General features: G+C 39.0%; 1 protein-coding gene across 1 annotated transcript in view; it reads right to left on the reverse strand.

The window, feature by feature from the left end:
- Xpr1 (xenotropic and polytropic retrovirus receptor 1) overlaps nt 1-18249 on the reverse strand; it is a 199099-nt gene that overhangs the window by 26115 nt on the left and 154735 nt on the right. Inside the window, exons 10-11 of the mRNA XM_004658737.3 lie at nt 12914-13085; nt 11058-11252 (exon numbers count right to left, since the gene is read on the reverse strand). Coding sequence (XP_004658794.1) covers nt 11058-11252; nt 12914-13085 — 367 coding nt within the window. The remainder of the gene's footprint in view (nt 1-11057; nt 11253-12913; nt 13086-18249) is intronic.

Raw genomic sequence — 18249 nt, forward strand, 5'->3', positions numbered from 1 at the left:
TAAAGTACCTCAGACAATGGCATATTAATTTTTCATGTACAGCTCCATTCTTTATATTCTTTATATATGTGTGTGTGTGTGTGTGCGCGCACACACACACACACACACACACACATATTCATACACATACATACAGTTTTTTTTTTTTTTGAGGTAGAGTCTTGCTCTAGCCCAGGCTGACCTAGAATTCACTATGTAGTCTTGGCGAGCCTTGAACTCACGGAGATCCTCCTTCCTTTGCCTCCTGAGTGCTGGGATTAAAGGCATGCACCACCATGCCCAGCTCCTTATATTTTATTGAGAAGTGTTCTGGGATAGGGAGACAGCTCAGTGAGTAATGTGCTGTGCAAGCCTAATTACCGAAATCTGGACTAACAGAACCCATATAAAATTGGGTATGTAGCAAGAGTATTTGTAACAGTAATATATAAAACAGAGAAAATGGAGGTGGAGATAAGAGAATCTCACAGCTCATAGGCCAGCTGCTTTGGCAAATGCAGTTATGAACAAGAGATTCTGTCTTAAATCAAAGTAGAAGATGAAGACTGAAACCTGAGGTTGTCCTCTGACCTCCACATGCACATTATGACATGTACACAACCATATGCACACACATGAACACATATCAAACATACACAAAATATCAAAACATAATTTTTCTTTCTTTTTTCTTTTTTTGGTTTTTCAATTTTTCGAGGTAGGGTCTCACTCTGGCTCAGGCTGACCTGGAATTCACTATGTAGTCTCAGGGTGGCCTCGAACTCTCAGCGATCCTCCTACCTCTGCCTCCCGAGTGCTGGGATTAAAGGCGTGTGCCACCACGCCTGGCTAATTTTTCTTTTTTTTTTTTTCAAACAATCTTTCACTCTAGCCCAGGCTGGCCTTGAACTTCATGGCGATCATCCTAGCTCAGCCTCTTGAGTGCCGGGATTAAAGGCATGTACCACCAAGCCTGGCAAAAAGAATTGTTCTATGAACATTAATAAGTAACATTAGAAACAGTATGACTGAATGTGACCTTTTCCAGAATTATGCTGTTGACTAGCCCTATAAAGAAATAAGATGTTTTCCTCCTGTATAGTTTTCAACAGTTTAACACAGTACTCTGAACATCTGAAAGCACTCACAAATTTTAACTTGTGAACACATTTTTAAAGATTTGTTTATATTTATTTATTTGAGACGGGGGACGGAGGGAGAATGGGCATGCCAGGGCCTCTAGCCACTGCAAACAAACTCCAGACACATGTGCATCTGGCTTACATGGGACCTGGAGAGTTGAACCTGGGTCTTTAGGCTTTGCAGTCATGCTCCTTAACCACTAAGCCATCTCTCCAGCCCTTGTGAGCATATTTTTAAAGGAAATATTTCATATCTTTTCTGTACTTGCTAGTCTATGATTCCGATTTTCTAACTTCATTTATTTCAATTTGTAATTTTCTAAAATAAACTATTTTATCTAGAAACAACTCATGATTTCCCAGTATCCACTTAAACCAGGTGCACAAAATGGCACATGCATCTGGAGTTTTTAATTTCTTTCTTTCTTTCTTTTAATTCTTGAGGGAGGATCTTGCTCTAGCCCAGGCTGACTTGGAATTCACTATGTAGTCTCAGGGTGACTTTGAATTCACAGCGATCCTCCTACCTCTGCCTCCAGAGAGCTGGGATTAAAGGCACGTTTGCAGGGTAGGAGGCTCTGGTATGCCCATACTTACCCTGTGTCTGCCTCTTTCTCTCTCTCAAATAAATAAATAACTTTTCTTAATATTTTACATGCATTTCCTTTTTTTATTTTTCTTGTATGTATGTGTTCTCATGTACATGAATATATACATGCATGTATGTGTGTATGTGTGTGTGTACATGTAAGGCCAGAGGTTGACACTCGGTGTCTACTTCAATAGCTCTCTACCTGATTTTTGAGACAGGGTCTCTCACTGAATTTGGAGCTCATCAATTTGGCTAGATTAGCTGGCTAGCAGCCCAGGAATCCTACTTTCTCTGCCTCCTCAGGACTTGGATTTCAGGAATGCATGAATGAATTTTTTTTTTTTTTTTGTTAGGGTTCCCCTCTAGCTCAGGCTGATCTGGAATTCAGTCTCAGCATGGCCTCAAACTCACAGTGATCCTTCTACCTTTGCCTTCTGAGTGCTGGAATTAAAGGCAGCGCCACTATGCCAGGCTGAAACATGGGTGCTGTGGATCTGAACTCAGGTCCTCTTGCTTGTATGTCACATACTTTAACTGAACCATCTCTTTGGGCTCATGACTCTCCTTTAAACTTTGATCCAGGGACTGGAGAGATAGCTTAGTGGTTAAACACTTACCTGTGAAGCCTAAAGGCCCTCACTGGAGGCTCGATTCTCCGAGACCCACATAAGCCAGATGCACAAGATGGCACATGCATCTGGAGTTCGTTTGCAGTGGCTGGAGGCCCTGATGTGCCCATTCTCTCTCTCTCTATCTGCCTCTTTCTCTCTCTGTCTGTAGCTCTTAAATAAATAAATAAAAATTAAAAAAAATTAAACTTTGATCAATCATAGAGAAAATATCAATAGCTAATTACCACCAGTTACCTTGCTCATGTAAGAGGTAGGAGTTGTTATTTCAACTTCATGAGCATTTAATCTAGAGAAGCCTAGTCACTTTATCACCATAACACAGTTAATAATAAGCTAACCCAGTCTTATTCTGTCCAAACTCCAAAGCCCATGTTCTTGCTCCCAACACACACACACAAAATGCCTTTCAGTGCATCCTAGACAGTGCTTTAAAAATTCTTGTTGGAAGAGGCCTTGATTAAATTGAGATGAGGGAGGTAATGAAACCTATCCATATAATATGTTAACTGGAATATTCAAAAAACTGATTACAGCGCTGGGTATCGAGATAGCTCAGTGGGTTAAGCACTTGCTACTCAAGAGTGAATATCTGAGTTTAGATCCTCTGGCCCATGTAAAAAAGCTAGACACTGTGGTGGGCTTCTGTAATCTCAGTACACTGACCTACATGGACATGTGTGTGCATGAATATACATATATAAACACACACACACACAAACTGATTACCAATACAAAACAAAATTGGGGGGAGGGGAAAATGTTTCTGAGACAGAGTCTTGCTATGTAGCCCAGGCTGGCCTCAAACTCAAAATCTTCCTAACTCAGTCTCCCAAGTACTACGATTACTGGGATATGCCAGTACAATAAGCTTTAAAGTTCTTGAGGAAGGAAATAATATGTTCATAAATGGCAAGGACAACTGTGCACAGACTCTAGACTTACTCAACTTTTTAGGGTGGTTAAGTCTCTCTAAACTATACTTTTTGATTCTAGCTATAACAAAATTCTTAGCAGAAATTTAAGGCCTTAGAATACATGTGCATGCTCATTTTTGCTTGCTTTCCTTTTTTTTTTTTTTTTTTTGGCTAAAATTATCTAGACACAATAGCATTTATTGCTTTTGACCAATAGTTTTCTAGTATAAAATTATATATAATAGACATTTAGGGCTGGAAGGATGTCTTAGTGCTTCAGGCATTTGCCTCCAAAGCCAAAGGACCCAGGTTCAATTCACTAGGACCCACATTAGCCGATACACAAGGGGTGCATATGACTGGAATTCGTTTGTAGCAGCTGGAAGCCCTGATGTGCCCATTCTCTCTCTCTCTCCCTCTTTCTCCAATCAATCAATCAATAAAATATTTAAATTTAAAAACTTAAAATTCTATTATCAAGCTATATTCCCATTTTTTTTTTCTTTTTTGGTTTTTTGAGGTAGGGTCTCACTCTAGCCCAGGCTGACCTGGAATTCACTATGTAGTCTCAGGGTGGCCTCAAACTCATGGTGATCCTCCTACCTCTGCCTCCCAAGTGCTGGGATTAAAGGCGTGTGCCACCACGCCCGGCTTATATTCCCATTTCTAATCAAAGTGTTCCATAAGTTAAATTCAAATAATTTTCAAGTTTGGTTCTTTTAAATATCATAAAGCTTTAAATTTTAAGTAATAAAATATAACAGACTTATTAAAAAGCTTAAAATTTTGTCCATCGAGTGTTACAAAAGGAGCATAATTTATATAAAAACCCTATTTGTATCAGTTGTGAGCAGCATGAAGAAAACAAAGGTGACAGAGGAAAGACAACTAATAAGGTGCCAAGGAATGAACACAGCCTTGTATAAAGGACAGAGAGGAAGTTTAATTCATTCAAAGCTACAACCAATATTTTAAAAGGAACTTCACATTAGGTACAATTATAACTACTTAAAACTGCATGATGACAAGAATATAAAGGCCACTTAAGGGCTGGAGATGGCTTAGCATTAAGGCACTTGCCTGCAAAGCCTAAGGTCCCAGGTTTGATTCGCCAGTATCCATGTAAGCCAGATGCACAAGGTAGCACATGTGTCTTGGAGTTCATTTGCAGTGGCCAGAGGCCCTGGTGTGCCTGTTCTCCCTCTATCTGCCTCTCTCTCTCTCAAATAAATAAATGCTTTTTTTTTTTTTTAATAAAAAGGGCCACACAAAAGTATTTGTTGAAGTTAAATTATTACCCAGAAGAAAGCAATATCTTATTTTTGGCTGTATGGTATTAGTAGGTCTTTGGCCAATATTGTCAAAATGATGTTTTTTTGTTTGTTTTGTTTTTTTGAGGTAGTGTTTCACTCTAACCCAGGCTGAGCTAGAATTCTCAGGGTGACCTCAAACTCACAGTGATTCTCCTGCCTCTGCCTTCTGAATGCTAGGATTAAAGGTGTGCGCCATCCTACCTGGCTTTAAAATAATCATGTTGAGCTGGGCGTGGTGGCGCACGCCTTTAATCCCAGCACTTGGGAGGCAGAGGTAGGAGGATCACATGAGTTCGAGGCCACCCTGAGACTCCAGGTGAGCCTGGGCTAGAGTGAGACCCTACCCTGAAAAAACAAAACAAAACAAAAAAAACAAAATAAATAAATAAATAAAATAATCATGTTTTTGCATTTTAATAAGGTTATGAAAAGTACAGCTGAATATGTCAAGAGCAAAAGGGTTAAAGTTTTGAGCTACTTTCAACAGTAAGACAAAAATGAGAACATTAATCCAAATGATTTTTTTAATTGAACATATGTCTTTTAAAGTTAATGGAATAAAAATTTCCTTAGAGAATTAAAAATACAAATACTATGTCTATTATAAGAAGGCTAAAATTTGGACTATAACCCTATTATTCAGGGTAGAAAGAGAGTAACAAGTTGGCCATACCCCAAAGAAGACGCACTGTAGGACTAGTTCACTGATGCTCTGGCTACTGCGAGGAGTCCTCCTTATGGCCTGCCTGGTACCCTCAGTACAATTTTCAAAAGATCTCGATGGGACCTGGGCACTACCATTAACATGGACATAAACAAGCTCCAAGTGTGCAGAGGCAATCTCTTTTTCTAAGTATTTAAAAAACTTCAATAGCAAATGCCACCCTCAAAAACAACAACAACAACAAAAAGCCTAAAGGATAATATGAAGTATTTTCTAAAGACATTCTTCCCTGGCCACACATTTGAGGGTAGTACAATGCTAAGTCCACTAAGAACTTATGAATATTTTAGAAATGACAAATGAAATATAGACAATCTAATGAAGTACTCTCCCTTAACAACTGGTTAGAAATACTAGCATACTGGGTTTTCTGTGACTGTACCCCCCCCATAGGTTTGTCCTTGTTAAGGACAAGAAAACTCAAGAAATCCAAAAACCCATATCAAATACTTTCTTGCCTCCTTCGATCTCAATTTCAATAAAACCTTTACAGGAGTTAGCTTCAAATTTAGCCATGTAATGAAATACAAATTCTTAAACACTGCTAGCTAAATTCCTTTGTTTCCAGAAATCAATGATAGAAAATAAAATATATTGAACTATTTCCAATGTGCTTCCTTTCTAATACAACAAATGAAGGCTAGTTACAATATTATCATACTTAGTTTTCCTAAATAACTGCCTAAACTCTCACCTAAAAATTGATACTAGGTGCAGAGTTAACTCTCATACCTCCATTTTTCAAACCATGTAGCATAACATGAAAAACAACCTTTGAAACAGTTGTGAAAATGCCTTAATATGCTGTTGCTATGGTAACCCTTACAGGCTTGTTCTGTGAAGACTCAGCTCTCTGAGTCTGATTAAGGTAACCTTCCAGGCTTTTACTCTTTCATAAGATTTATCCTTAGCAATAGCATAATACCACACATATTTTCAACAGAAAAGTAATTACCTAATTAATTGTTATGAATTTCTTCTGGCTTATTGATTATTTTAAAAATTTATTTATTCATTTATTTGAGAGAGAGGAGAAGAGGAAAGGAGGAAGGGAGAGAGGGAGGGAGGGAGGGAGAGAGAACAGGCCACTAGGGCTGCCAATGACTACAAATGAACTCCAAATGCATAAGCCACCTTGTGATCTGGCTTACATGGGTACTGGGGAATTGAACCTGGATCTTTAGGCTTCTCAGGCAAGTGCCTTAATCTCTAAGTCATCTCTCCAGGCCATTAATGGTTATTTTTAATGTCTATATATCTGGCTGCTTTTTCTTTTGGAATACTGTTCAAGAAAAATAACAGAAATTGTGCCATGGGCTGTCCTGGCACTCTGCTTATTCTCTGTGCTCATTTTAAAACTTACTAAAAATGTAATTAAAAAATATAAAAATTATCATTTTAACTTTTCTAAGTTCAATAATGTCAAGTACATTCATATTATCATAAAACCACTGAATATCTTTTTGCTTGTCTATTTCTCCACCAAATTACAAGTACTTAAAGACAATAACTGTGTCTTTGTTAAATATGATTACATATGTATCCCAAACTGGCCTCAAGCTCACTATGTAGCCAAGGATGGACCTTGAACTTCTGATACTCCTGTATCTATCTCCTAGTGCTAGATTTATAGGCATGAGGTACCATATAAGGTTCATATAATGCAGAAGATAGGTCCCTGGGCTTTGTGAATGCTAAGTGAGCATTCTACCAACTGAGCTACATCCCTAGTCCAAGAACGCTATTTCTGTTGATATGTATAAAGATGCCATGATAAAAACCTATTACTTCACATGATAACTTAAAAATTATTTAGCTGCCAGCATGGTGGCTCCTATCTAGCACTCAAGAGGCTGAAACAGAGGCCAGTAAGCTAGACAGGAGATATAAAGGGAATAGAAAGGGAAGGAGGGGGGATTTAATAGATGGTATTGTAAGTAAGTAGAAGAACAGATTAATGGGGGTGAAAAGGCCTAAGTGAGGGCAGGGGAAGAGATTGAGTAAAGAAAAGGTAGAGGGAGGGTTGATCAAAATCTAAGAGGATATAAATAAATCATATGGAAACCTACTTTTTTGGACAATGGGAACACTCAGGAGCCATAGATTGTGACTAAAAAATTTTCAGTGCCAGGGATGGGATATCTTCCAGTGAGTTCTTGGCCAGGAAGGTCCCTGATGCCCCCAAAACATTATAGGACATTGTAGAGGCCCTTGGTTTCCCACCAGGAATAGATGGTAAGACCCTATTGTTGAAGACGCCACATACTTGGGCTGCAAGGCCACTAAGAAATCCTGCTGAAGCTGAGCTGAAAACTTCCTTCATGTAGACCAGGTGACAGAAAGCTGGAAAAAGCCATTCTACATGCAGTTCAATGGGAGAGAGAGAAATCACCAGTGAAGATACTCAACAGTGGACACTGCAAGCCTTATATTTGGCCAGCCAAGCCCAACTGGTGTAATAGTGGCACATCTGTTATGGGGAAAACCAACTGCCCTCTAATTGGACTGGAGGTCTGCTCCATGAGACCAGATACTGAAAATCTACAACAGGGGTAGTCATGAGCCTTAGGGGTGTAATGTCTGCTGCTGTCTGGCTAAATGTATATACTATGCTCACCAAACTGCCCAGCAAGCACTTCTCTTAACTTTCATATTTATATATTAATGCTACTCTCACTTTTAGTTAGAGAAGCTTCTCTTTTCAGATGGCAGTGACCTTGGGATGACTCAGAAGGCATCATGTTGCTAAGAAGTGACAGAGGAGTGCTCAGAACTGAAATATCTCTATCACACCTTCCATGGCTCAGGGTCCATTGCAGAAGAGGTGGCAGAAAGAAATGTAAGAGCCAAAGGAAGGGTAGGACTCCTTACAATGTGCTCCTCCAGACACAAAATGGCCTGGATATTCATGACCTCACAGTGCCTGACACTACCTACACAAGACCATCACAATAGGAGAAAAAGATCATGACATCAAAACAAAAGAGTGACTGTTTGAGAGAGGGAGGGGAATATGATGGAAAGTGGAGTTTCAAGGGGGAAAGTGGGGGGAGAGAGGGAATTACCATGGGATATTGCTTGTAATTATGGAAGTTGTCAATAATTTTTTTTAAAGAGGCTGAGATAGGAGAACTGCTATGAGTTTGTGGCTACTGTGGGCTACAGAGTGAGTTCCCAATCAACTTCATCTACAGTGAGACCCTATCTCAAAAAAAAAAAAAAAAACAAAATTGTGTCTTGTTGCTGTACTTTTAGCACCTAGCTTGCTCTGTTACTTAGAATAGCCAAAATAAAAATTTTCTGAATACATGACTGTTCTGAAAGTTTGTCTCTACCTTTACCTACCTGTCTACTTAGTTCAGAATAGAGCTAATAAATATATGTAAGTATGTTACTCTGAAGTCAAAATATTTCCTGTAAACCTGGCAGGGTGGTTCATGCCTATAATCCCAGCACTCAGGAGGAGGCCAATGTGGGCCACACAGAGAGTTTGACACCAGCCTAGGCTACATGAGACTCTGCACAAAGAAACAAAGTTTCCTGTTTGGCTGACTGGTTTCCTGATTAGAGTGTGAAGAGGATCAGATTATGCCACCCCAAAATACACCATGCTGGCATGAAGGTTACTATGAGCTTAAGATAATTGAGAAATACTGGACACAAGGAATCTGCTTTCTTTTTGATTAAATGCAGGGCATAAATCCTTTTTAAAAGGTAACAACTGTCCATTTTCACTAAGAGGACTGAAATAGGAAAAGTGACATTAATTGATCTTATTAAGCAATATTTACGTGTAAGTACTATAAAAATCAACTGTAAAATTAAAAATGCCCAGTGTGTGAATGGGTCCTGAGGCCAAAAACATACTTGGCAGCCAATGGCTCTATGGTACCAACCTTTGGCATTGGCTACACTCAGGAGAGATTATAAGGTACACTCTGGGATTTCCTTGGATACAAGGGTAACAAAAAACAAACAAACAAAAACAAAAAGAAACAAAAAAACCCCTTAGAGTACCCAGATAATTTACCAGTTTTAAAGTACCAATAGACTAAGTGTTTTTCAGGGGTATGATCATTTAGTCTGCTTTTATTCCATCTGTTGGCTTAGAAGGTGTCATATGACACACAGAACCAAAAGGCTTTAAATGGCACAGCTAAGGAAATCTCCCTCCTTAGTTCTGAGGTTCAAAGAATGTCTCATCTGCTGCATAAGACATACAAGAACAGATTTTGACCATGTCAGACACTACTGTGCCAATTGGTGAATAGTTCTGGGAGTGGATCTCAGGTTTTTAATGGTGAAAAAGATTATACCTATCATGACCCTTGTAGGTATTAATTTTTGGAGCTGTATACTCAATTACTGTTTTTGCTTTATCTGTGCTCATTTACAGTCAGCTCACACTCAGATGATCCTGAGACAATCTAACTTCATCTAGCTGGTTTCTCTCGAATGCTCTTCAAGGCCTAGAAGTCTACAAGAATGGAAACTCAGAAGGCGTCCAGTTTGGTTTGTGCCCATTTCCCCTTAACTCCTTTCTTTTATCCTTTCTTCTCAACATTTTCTTCCAGGACTGTCTTCCTGCACTCCACCAATGCCCTTTTGGGGTCTGTTAGGTAGTCTCACTGGAGAATTTTCCCAACTGTCACACCCAAGGACTCCGTTCAGTCTGAAGAAGGCAGACTGGTCTCTGTCCTAATTCTGTAAAGGCAGTTAGGGCTACTTCAAATCAGTACTGGTTAATTGCATTCCTCAACAAGAACCTTAGGAATGTATTTCCTTCACTGAGGTAATTAGTTAAATTCTATCATTTAACAAAAGTGTCTTCACAGTGGCAGAATTATTGATCACATTTATCATAAACACAGACTCTGTAGCCAAAGCGAAAGCATATTAGAATGTGTTCCACAGGAGCAAATCTCAAGACTTACTAAAATAGTGTTCTGATATTTTATGACCATCTTTATATAAGTAGTAATTCTGTCCAACCGATAAAGACTCCTAAAATACAGCCTCTCAAAAAAATTCCTGAAAAAAATTTAACAAAGTATTTAAACATCACTATAATTTCAATTAGTAACATTTCTTTGCCACCTACAGATGAGAAAGTGCAGAGTCTAAGGTGTGGGCTGATATTGTCTATTAGGTAGACAAAAAAGGAATGCATTTTAGTAAAAGGAAGTAAAATCATTGATTGACAGTTCTTAGAAAAAGGTTAAAAATTCAAAAGGAGTGACTGCATGTGGCTCAGAACTTAAAAGCTTTTTTCTCTTCTCAATAGAAGAGCAGTAGCAAGTAATAACAGGTTGCCATGGATACAAGAAACTAGGGGGATCAGAGAACTCAATTTGCAGTTAAATGGGCTGGAAACAATTCTACTAGTTGGTGAAGGAAAATGATTAAAAATATACGTGGTTGCCAGAGGGAATCTTGTTCACCTAGACATTTTCCAACCTCATTAATGAACAAGTTAGTCTAAGAAAGCAAATGAAAACCCAAGACATCTATACGTTGAGACCCGTGAACATAATTCAGGGTCTCAACCATCATCACAATTCTTCCTATCTGAGTAATGGTGTTTCTTTTCAATGATATTTATTAGTAAATACAGACAGACTAAAATTCTGTTCAAAGATAAAATGACATAACCCAGTAGGGCTGGAATTTCAGTGGAAAAGGACACAACAAATGGAAAAGTAACACATTCAAGTAGTAAAAATTCAGGTACTGCAAATCTCTTCAGTCAATCATAGAATACCTTTGTGAGTGCTGTACAAGGCTGAAAATGTCACCGTGAAGAAAGTTGTGGAGTATTTGCCAGCATTTACCAAGTGAGGAAAGGCCCTTCTTGTGTCGCGGTATCGGCGCAGGCACTGGATAAAACGAAGCCAAGCAGGAATGCACTGCACAACTGCTCGGACACCGTATGAGTAACTGTGGCAAAGTTCTCCTTCTGTGCAGATTACAAAGAAGAAAAAAACATCACAATGAAGAAGAATTGCTTGTTCACACCATTTAGCCACACAGTATAACTAACCTTTAGTAAGTCCATAGAGGCAAAAGACCTGAGTTTCAGAATCATTTTTTTTTTCCTTGAAACTGTTATATTCTCAAGCTTCTTAGTGGTGGACAAGCCAAGAAGGGAAGGAAAAACCGCAGAGGGGACTCAAGGGCGAATCTGTCCTTTCACACTTCAGAATATCTGTCCTAGAATCACTTTCTATTGAATGTGATGAAACTATAAGAAATTTAGAGAATGAGTATACTAATCAAAGGAGGGAAAAAACTGGTTTGTCCCTGATTTTAGAGATCTAGACGACGTACAAATATCACAAGTGACCACACATGGACTCCAACCACTATAACAATACACCCAAGAGAACATGCTCCTGTGATCCTTTTGTCTTTTTTAAAAAAATCTATGAACAGTAGCAAGTGTATTTTTTTTTTTTTTTGGTATTTTTTGAATGGGAGGTGGGGAGAGACTGAGAGAGAATTGGTGTGCCAGGGCTTCCAGTCACTGCAAGTGAACTCCAGACACATATGCTACCTTATGCACATGTATGACTTTGTGAGCTTGTGTCATCTTGTACGTCTGGCTTACGTGGGACCTGCAGAGTCAAACATGGGTCTTTAGGCCTTATAGGCAAGCACCTTAACTGCTAAGCCATCTCTCCATCCCAGTAACAAGTGTATTTTAATGAGAAAAATGAAGATAGCAAGTTAAGTTCTCTTTTAACTCTGGTTATATAAGATAGTGTGCTCCACTGGCAAGTGCAAAAGTGTGTCAGCACAGACCTAAGCATTAACTTTTGCTATTGCCTCTTTTTTTTTGAGACAAGGTCTCAAGCTAGCCTAGACTGTCCTGGAACTCACTGCAGTCTCACAGTGATCCTCCTACCTCTGCTTCCTGAGTGCTGGGATTAAAGGCGTGTACCACCATGCCCGGCCTCATTTTTTTTTTGAGGGTCTCACTATGTAGCCCAACCCAAACTAGAACTCAACATCCTCCTTCGCCAGCTCTGGCAGTGCTGGGATTACAGTTGTACAGTACAACACCATGTCCAGCTGCTCATTACCTTTGTTGGTCAGATGTTATAGAATCTATCTAGATTAGCTCTCTATTATAGACATAAAAGTCTAACTATATGAACTCCTGGCATAAACTAAGAGTGAAGCAAAGAGCCAGAAAAAAAAGAAGATCCCAAATAGGAATTTATAATCTACCATGACTTTCTCAAATCACTTAACTAGATTCAATACATCATTATTGCTGATCACTGGCATCTACACAGTCTTCTACCGCAACACCAATATGGCAAATTGTGGGCACTGTGGCATCTGTGACATAACTACCAATATGCTGAACATTGACAAATAATTTTGAATTCTTTAAATTGTAAATCTCTTGGCAAAGGGATGACTAAAACCACAATACAATTTAAAAGCCAAAATATTTCAGATAAAGAAGTTGCTAAGACTGCCAAATACATTTAATTAAGCTTGTCATTCTACTGGATGAGTTTTCACCATGACCTTAACTTTCTTAATTATCATTCCCAATACTTCTTAGTTCTGGCAATTTAGTACTGTGAATGCGAATTCATACCCTACCTTTTGGGTCATTTGGCAACAGGCCCTTACTTTCATTCCATTTGTGCTCAAAAATGTAGAAGCAGATCATATATTCCAGGTCCATTAGTATCACTGACAGGCTGTTTAGCTGATCGGCCAGCCAGAAGTCAGCAAAGCCTACCTTATGGAAGGGAGCCGTAAATACTCGAAACTGAGAGAAAGAAAAAATAAATCAGAAAACACAGAAACAGAAAACTCATTAAATGTCTCCACTTCATGTCTGACTATTCAAATATGGAAGCCAATAGCCAATAAACTAATCATAGACAAACATAAGGGCCAGGCAACAGTGGCTGGGTGAAGAATTCACAGTAAAGGGAATGAGCTGAATACATAATCAAAAGGAAATAATATGTGGGGGGGGGCATGGAGGATGGGGCAGGAATATCTAGTTTAAAAACAGAAAGCAAAGCCAGGTGTGGTGGTGCACACCTTTAATCCCAGCACTTGGAAGGCAGAGGTAGGAGGATCGCCTTGAGTTTGAGGATACCTGGAGAATACATAGTGAATTCCAGATCAGCCTGAGCTACAGTGAAACCTCTACCTCAAAAAAGAAAGAAAACAAGCCAGGCGTGGTGGCGCACACCTTTAATCCCAGCACTCGGGAGGCAGAGGTAGGAGGATTGATGTACGAGGCTACCCTGAGACTCCATAGTGAATTCCAGGTCAGCCTGGTCTACAGTAAGACCTTACCTCGAAACCCCCCCCAAAAAAACCACCACCACCACCACCAACAAAAAATCCAGAAAGCAAAGACTAGGGAAGAGCTAAAGTCCAAAGCAGGGAGTGAGTGCTAGGTGTGGTGGCTCATGCCTATAATCTCAGCACTTGGGAGGCTGAGGAAGGAGGATTGTCACAAATTTGAAGCCAGTGTATTTCAGGTGAGACCTTTCTTTAAAATGTGTAAAAAAAAAAAAAAAAAAAAAAAGCACAGGACTGGAAAGACAGCTCAGTGGTTAATGGCACTCTTTCCAAGCCTGTTGGCTCAGTTCAGTACGCCAGCACTCACATAAAACTAGACACAAAGTGACTCATGCATATGTGATACCCATGGGAGGCAGAGTCAAGACTCCAGCTTGATACTCATACAGCATAAAAAACAAGGGAGATCTTCTCTCTCAAGCAAAGTGGAAGGAGAAGACAAACACCCTGAAGTTTTCCTTGTTTTTCCACACACCTGCAGGAGCGAGTGTGTGCCTATACACACAATATACACATACAAAATTTTAAAGCAAAAGCAGAAAGTGGTCAAAGGAAATCTAACATTAGGTTCTAAAGTAAGCTTTGCCAGACAAGGGGATGCTAATGATCATTTCTAGTTGTTTTCCCATCTTGGATGGCGCATCACTTGAGGCATGTCAATTTCTCTAACAAAAATGGCTTTCTTACAACACTTGGGGGTGGGGAGGAGTCAAACTCAGAGCCATGAGTATGTAAGAAAAGTGGTCTACCACAGCTCCATTCTCAGACAATGTGATTTTCTTTGCACTATGTCATGGTAATGATTGTACTCATCTTGAAGTTCCACCACAAAAATGTGTTCTGAAAACAATTATAAATCTTAAATATATGGAACATTGATTCATGAAATATGTTTTCTTTAGAGCTTGTATAATGTTTTAATTCAATCCTCCTAACAATTTTTTGTTTTAGGAGGTTGGGTTCAGAAAAGATCTCTCTATGTAGCTTGGACTGGCCTTGAAGTTGAGATCTTCCTGCCTCTGCCTGAGTGATGGGATTACAGGTGTGCATGACTACATCCAGCTTCCTCCTAACAACTGTGAAGCTAGGTACTATTTATACTCCCATTATACACAAACTCATTTGTACCTATTCTGATGAAGCCTGTTATCACTGCAAAGGGAAATCTTGGCACTGCAGAGGACGGAAGAATTAGAAACTAATGAAATCACCAGAATGAAGCATAATTGTACAGGTTGCCTTGATAAGCCTGTGTGAAGAAGTAAAGATGGAACAAAAGTAGCTTTTCTTTTCATTTTGCCTGACTTTGATATTATCATATAAAGGAAAATGTATGATATATTAAACTCTTAAGAGAAGAAAATTTAAGTAGCAGTTTTAAGAAATGAATTTAAATTCCTAGCTCTCTGAACATCTAGCTACATTCATTTAGTACAAAGTCAACCTGGGAGTCTATGGTAACTCTTCTCAGATTCAGCTGGTTTCTCTATAAAAATTTCTCTTTCTTATTCCAGAGAGATATAGGACTACAATATGACTTGATCCTAGGAGTCATCTATGACAGATACTACCTTAGAGTTTTGGAAGCAAGATCAGGACAAGTGTGATGGTTAAGTTTTGTTGTCAACTTGATCCGTTGAGGAATCCACAGACATTCCTTTTGAGTAGGTCTCTGAGGTTGCTTCCAGGACGGACTGACTGAAGGAGGAAGTCCTTCACCCAGGGTGAGCCCTTCCCCAAGAGTGGGCGTTACCTAATGAAACTCTAGGAAAAAAGAATCTCATTCTCCCACCAGGCTGCCAGTGCTGCTTGCTGCCTTCCAGTGTGGACTTTGAAGACCAGAGTAGACTGAAGACCAGCAGCTCTCCAGGAAGCCTCCAGGCCTTCAGTGCTGAATTGGGACTGTTGAGCCATCTAGCCTCGTGGACTGAGCAGCTACCTGGTTCCTTGAGTCTTGGGCCTGTAAACTGCCATTGTTGGACTGCTGCAAACTAATTCCATAAATTCCTCTTTAAAACAATTCACTCTATCAGTTCTGATTCTTTAGCGAACCCTGACTAATACAATATGGGTTTTGAGGGACTAGTTTCTGGTGCTGTTTTTGGTTCCATGACTCAGAGTCTTGATAACTCCCTGACTCTTCTGATAGTCCAGTAAGCCAGAGAGATAAGGCATACCATATGCAACCAGAAGTTCCAAATGCAATGAACTATTCTGGGGGGTAGGAAGTAGAACTTACAGAGTCAAGTGGGATGTTAGCTATCTAGGCATAAAGAAGTAAGTTCTAGTACCACTTCTGAAATATTTAGAGGAATTCTAGGTGGCAAAATAGACTTAAAAATTTTCAAAAAAACCCAAAACCCTATAAAAGAATAATTTTGGATAACATACCAAAGAATTAGAAATCTAACTAAATATTTAACAATGGACTCCTGTAAAACTGGCAGCCTATGGAAAATTTCTTTTTTCTGACAGAAGATATACTTCCAATACTACAATAATCTGCCAACCCTATCTTCAAAAATTGGCTAATACAGAATATTTCCATAAGAACAGCAGATGAAAGTAATGTATTAAACAATAAGTAAGGGATGGAGGGATGAGAGTAAAAAAGAAAAGAAGAAACTGGACTGGAGAGATGGTTTAGCGGTTAAGGTGCTTGCCTATAAAGCCCAAGGACCCAAGTTCTACTCTCCAGATACCACATTAGCCAGATGCACAAAGGTGAGGCAAGCACAAGGTCACACATGCCCACCAGTTGGCATAAGGGTCTGGAGTTCAGTGGCTGAGGCCTTGGCATGCCAATTCTTTTTGTTATTTTTTTTTTCTCTCTCTCTTAAAAAAAAAGAGAAGAAGAAGAAACTGATATGAAAATAAAGAAATAGGAGCAAAGTTTTTAGGAAAGAGAAAGAAGATGAAAAAATGGAGGAGGTACCAGGCGTGGTGGTGTACACCTTGAATCCTAGCACTCAAGAGGCAGAGGTAGGAGGATCGCTATGAGTTCAAGGCCACCCTGAGACTACATAGTGAATTCCAGGTCAGCCTGGGCTACAGCAAGACCCTATCTTGAAAAGCAAAAAAAAAAAAAAAAAAATCCTTAGAAAACTATAGAAGGGGATAAGTAGCTCTGTTAAAGGTAGATGATAAAATGACAAAGATTTCTAAAGCAACAGCATGATGTTTTATCAAAATACAAAACCACCACTATTAAGTTGTCACGGGCTGAATATCCTTTATGTAAAATGCTTAGGGCCTAAAAGGGCTTCAAATTTTAGAATATTTGCAAATATATGAAAAAGATATCTTAAAGATAAGACCTAAGATACACATGAAATTCATTTACATTTCACATATACCTAATATAGCCTAAAGGAAATTTAATACAGTATTTGTAGTGTGCCTGCATTCTGACTAGGATCTGCCATGGAAGAGAACTTTCTAATACTGGTGTAATATGCTGTAAATGCTCAAAAAATTTTGGATTTGAAGCATTTCAGATATTCAGATTAAAGATGGTAAACTTGTGCAAATAATATGTTAACATGATCGACTAAGTTATATAGAACATGAAGAATAATTAGTACTTTAAAATTTTTAAAAATATTTTATTTTTACTTATTTGAAAGAGGCAGAGAGAAAGGAGAGAGAGAATTGGCACACCAGGGCGTAAATGAACACTACATGCACCACCTTGCGCATCTGGCTTACATGGGTTCTGAGTAGTGGAACCAAGGTCCTTTGGATTTGTAGGCAAGTGCCTTAACCACTAAGTTATCTCTCCAGCCCTATACTACTTTTTTTCTTTTTATTTTTTCAAGGTAGGGTTCTCACTCTAGCTTAGGCTAACCTGGAATTCACTATGTATTCACTCAGAGTAGCCTTGAACTCTTGGCAATCCTCCTATCTTTGCCTCCTGAGGACTAGGATTAAAGGCGTGTGTCACCACACCTGGCTTTAATTACTAGTTTTTAAAAGAGGTTTGTGATTGAGTATATCCTTTGCAAATTTGATTTTTATGAGCTGGAGAGATGACTTAACCATTAAGGTACTTGCCAGCAAAGCCTAAGGATCCAGGTTTGATTTCCAAGTACCCACATAAGCTACATGCACAAGGTGGTATATGAATCTGGAGTATTTGCAGTGACTAGAGGCCTTGGTGTGCCCATTCTCTCCCCACTTCTCTCTCTCTTAAGTAAATAAATAAATATATTTAAAAAAAAATTTTATATTCTAGTAGTTTGATCCACTAGGATCAAAGTTAATTATTATCATTATTTTTTTTTTTCCAAGATAGAGTCTCACTCTAGCCCAGGCTGACCTGGAAGTCACTATGGAGGAGTCTCAGGGTGGCCTCAAACTCACGGTAATCCTCCTACCTCTGCCTCCTGAGTGCTGGGATTAAAGGCATGTGCCACCACGCCCAGCTCAAAGTTAATTATTTTAGATAAATGACTAATGTGTCCATCTTATATCTGCTACTGTTAAAGAACACAGTTTATGAAGCCAGACTATGCAGGTTCATATCCCATCTCCAGTACTCACTGGCTGACAGACCTTAAGCAAGTTAAATTCTCTTAACATACAAAAAATGGGAATTAATAATAGCAACTGAT

The sequence above is a fragment of the Jaculus jaculus genome, chromosome 1, assembly GCF_020740685.1.
Source record: "Jaculus jaculus isolate mJacJac1 chromosome 1, mJacJac1.mat.Y.cur, whole genome shotgun sequence".
In the NCBI taxonomy this organism is placed as follows: Eukaryota; Metazoa; Chordata; class Mammalia; order Rodentia; family Dipodidae; genus Jaculus; species Jaculus jaculus.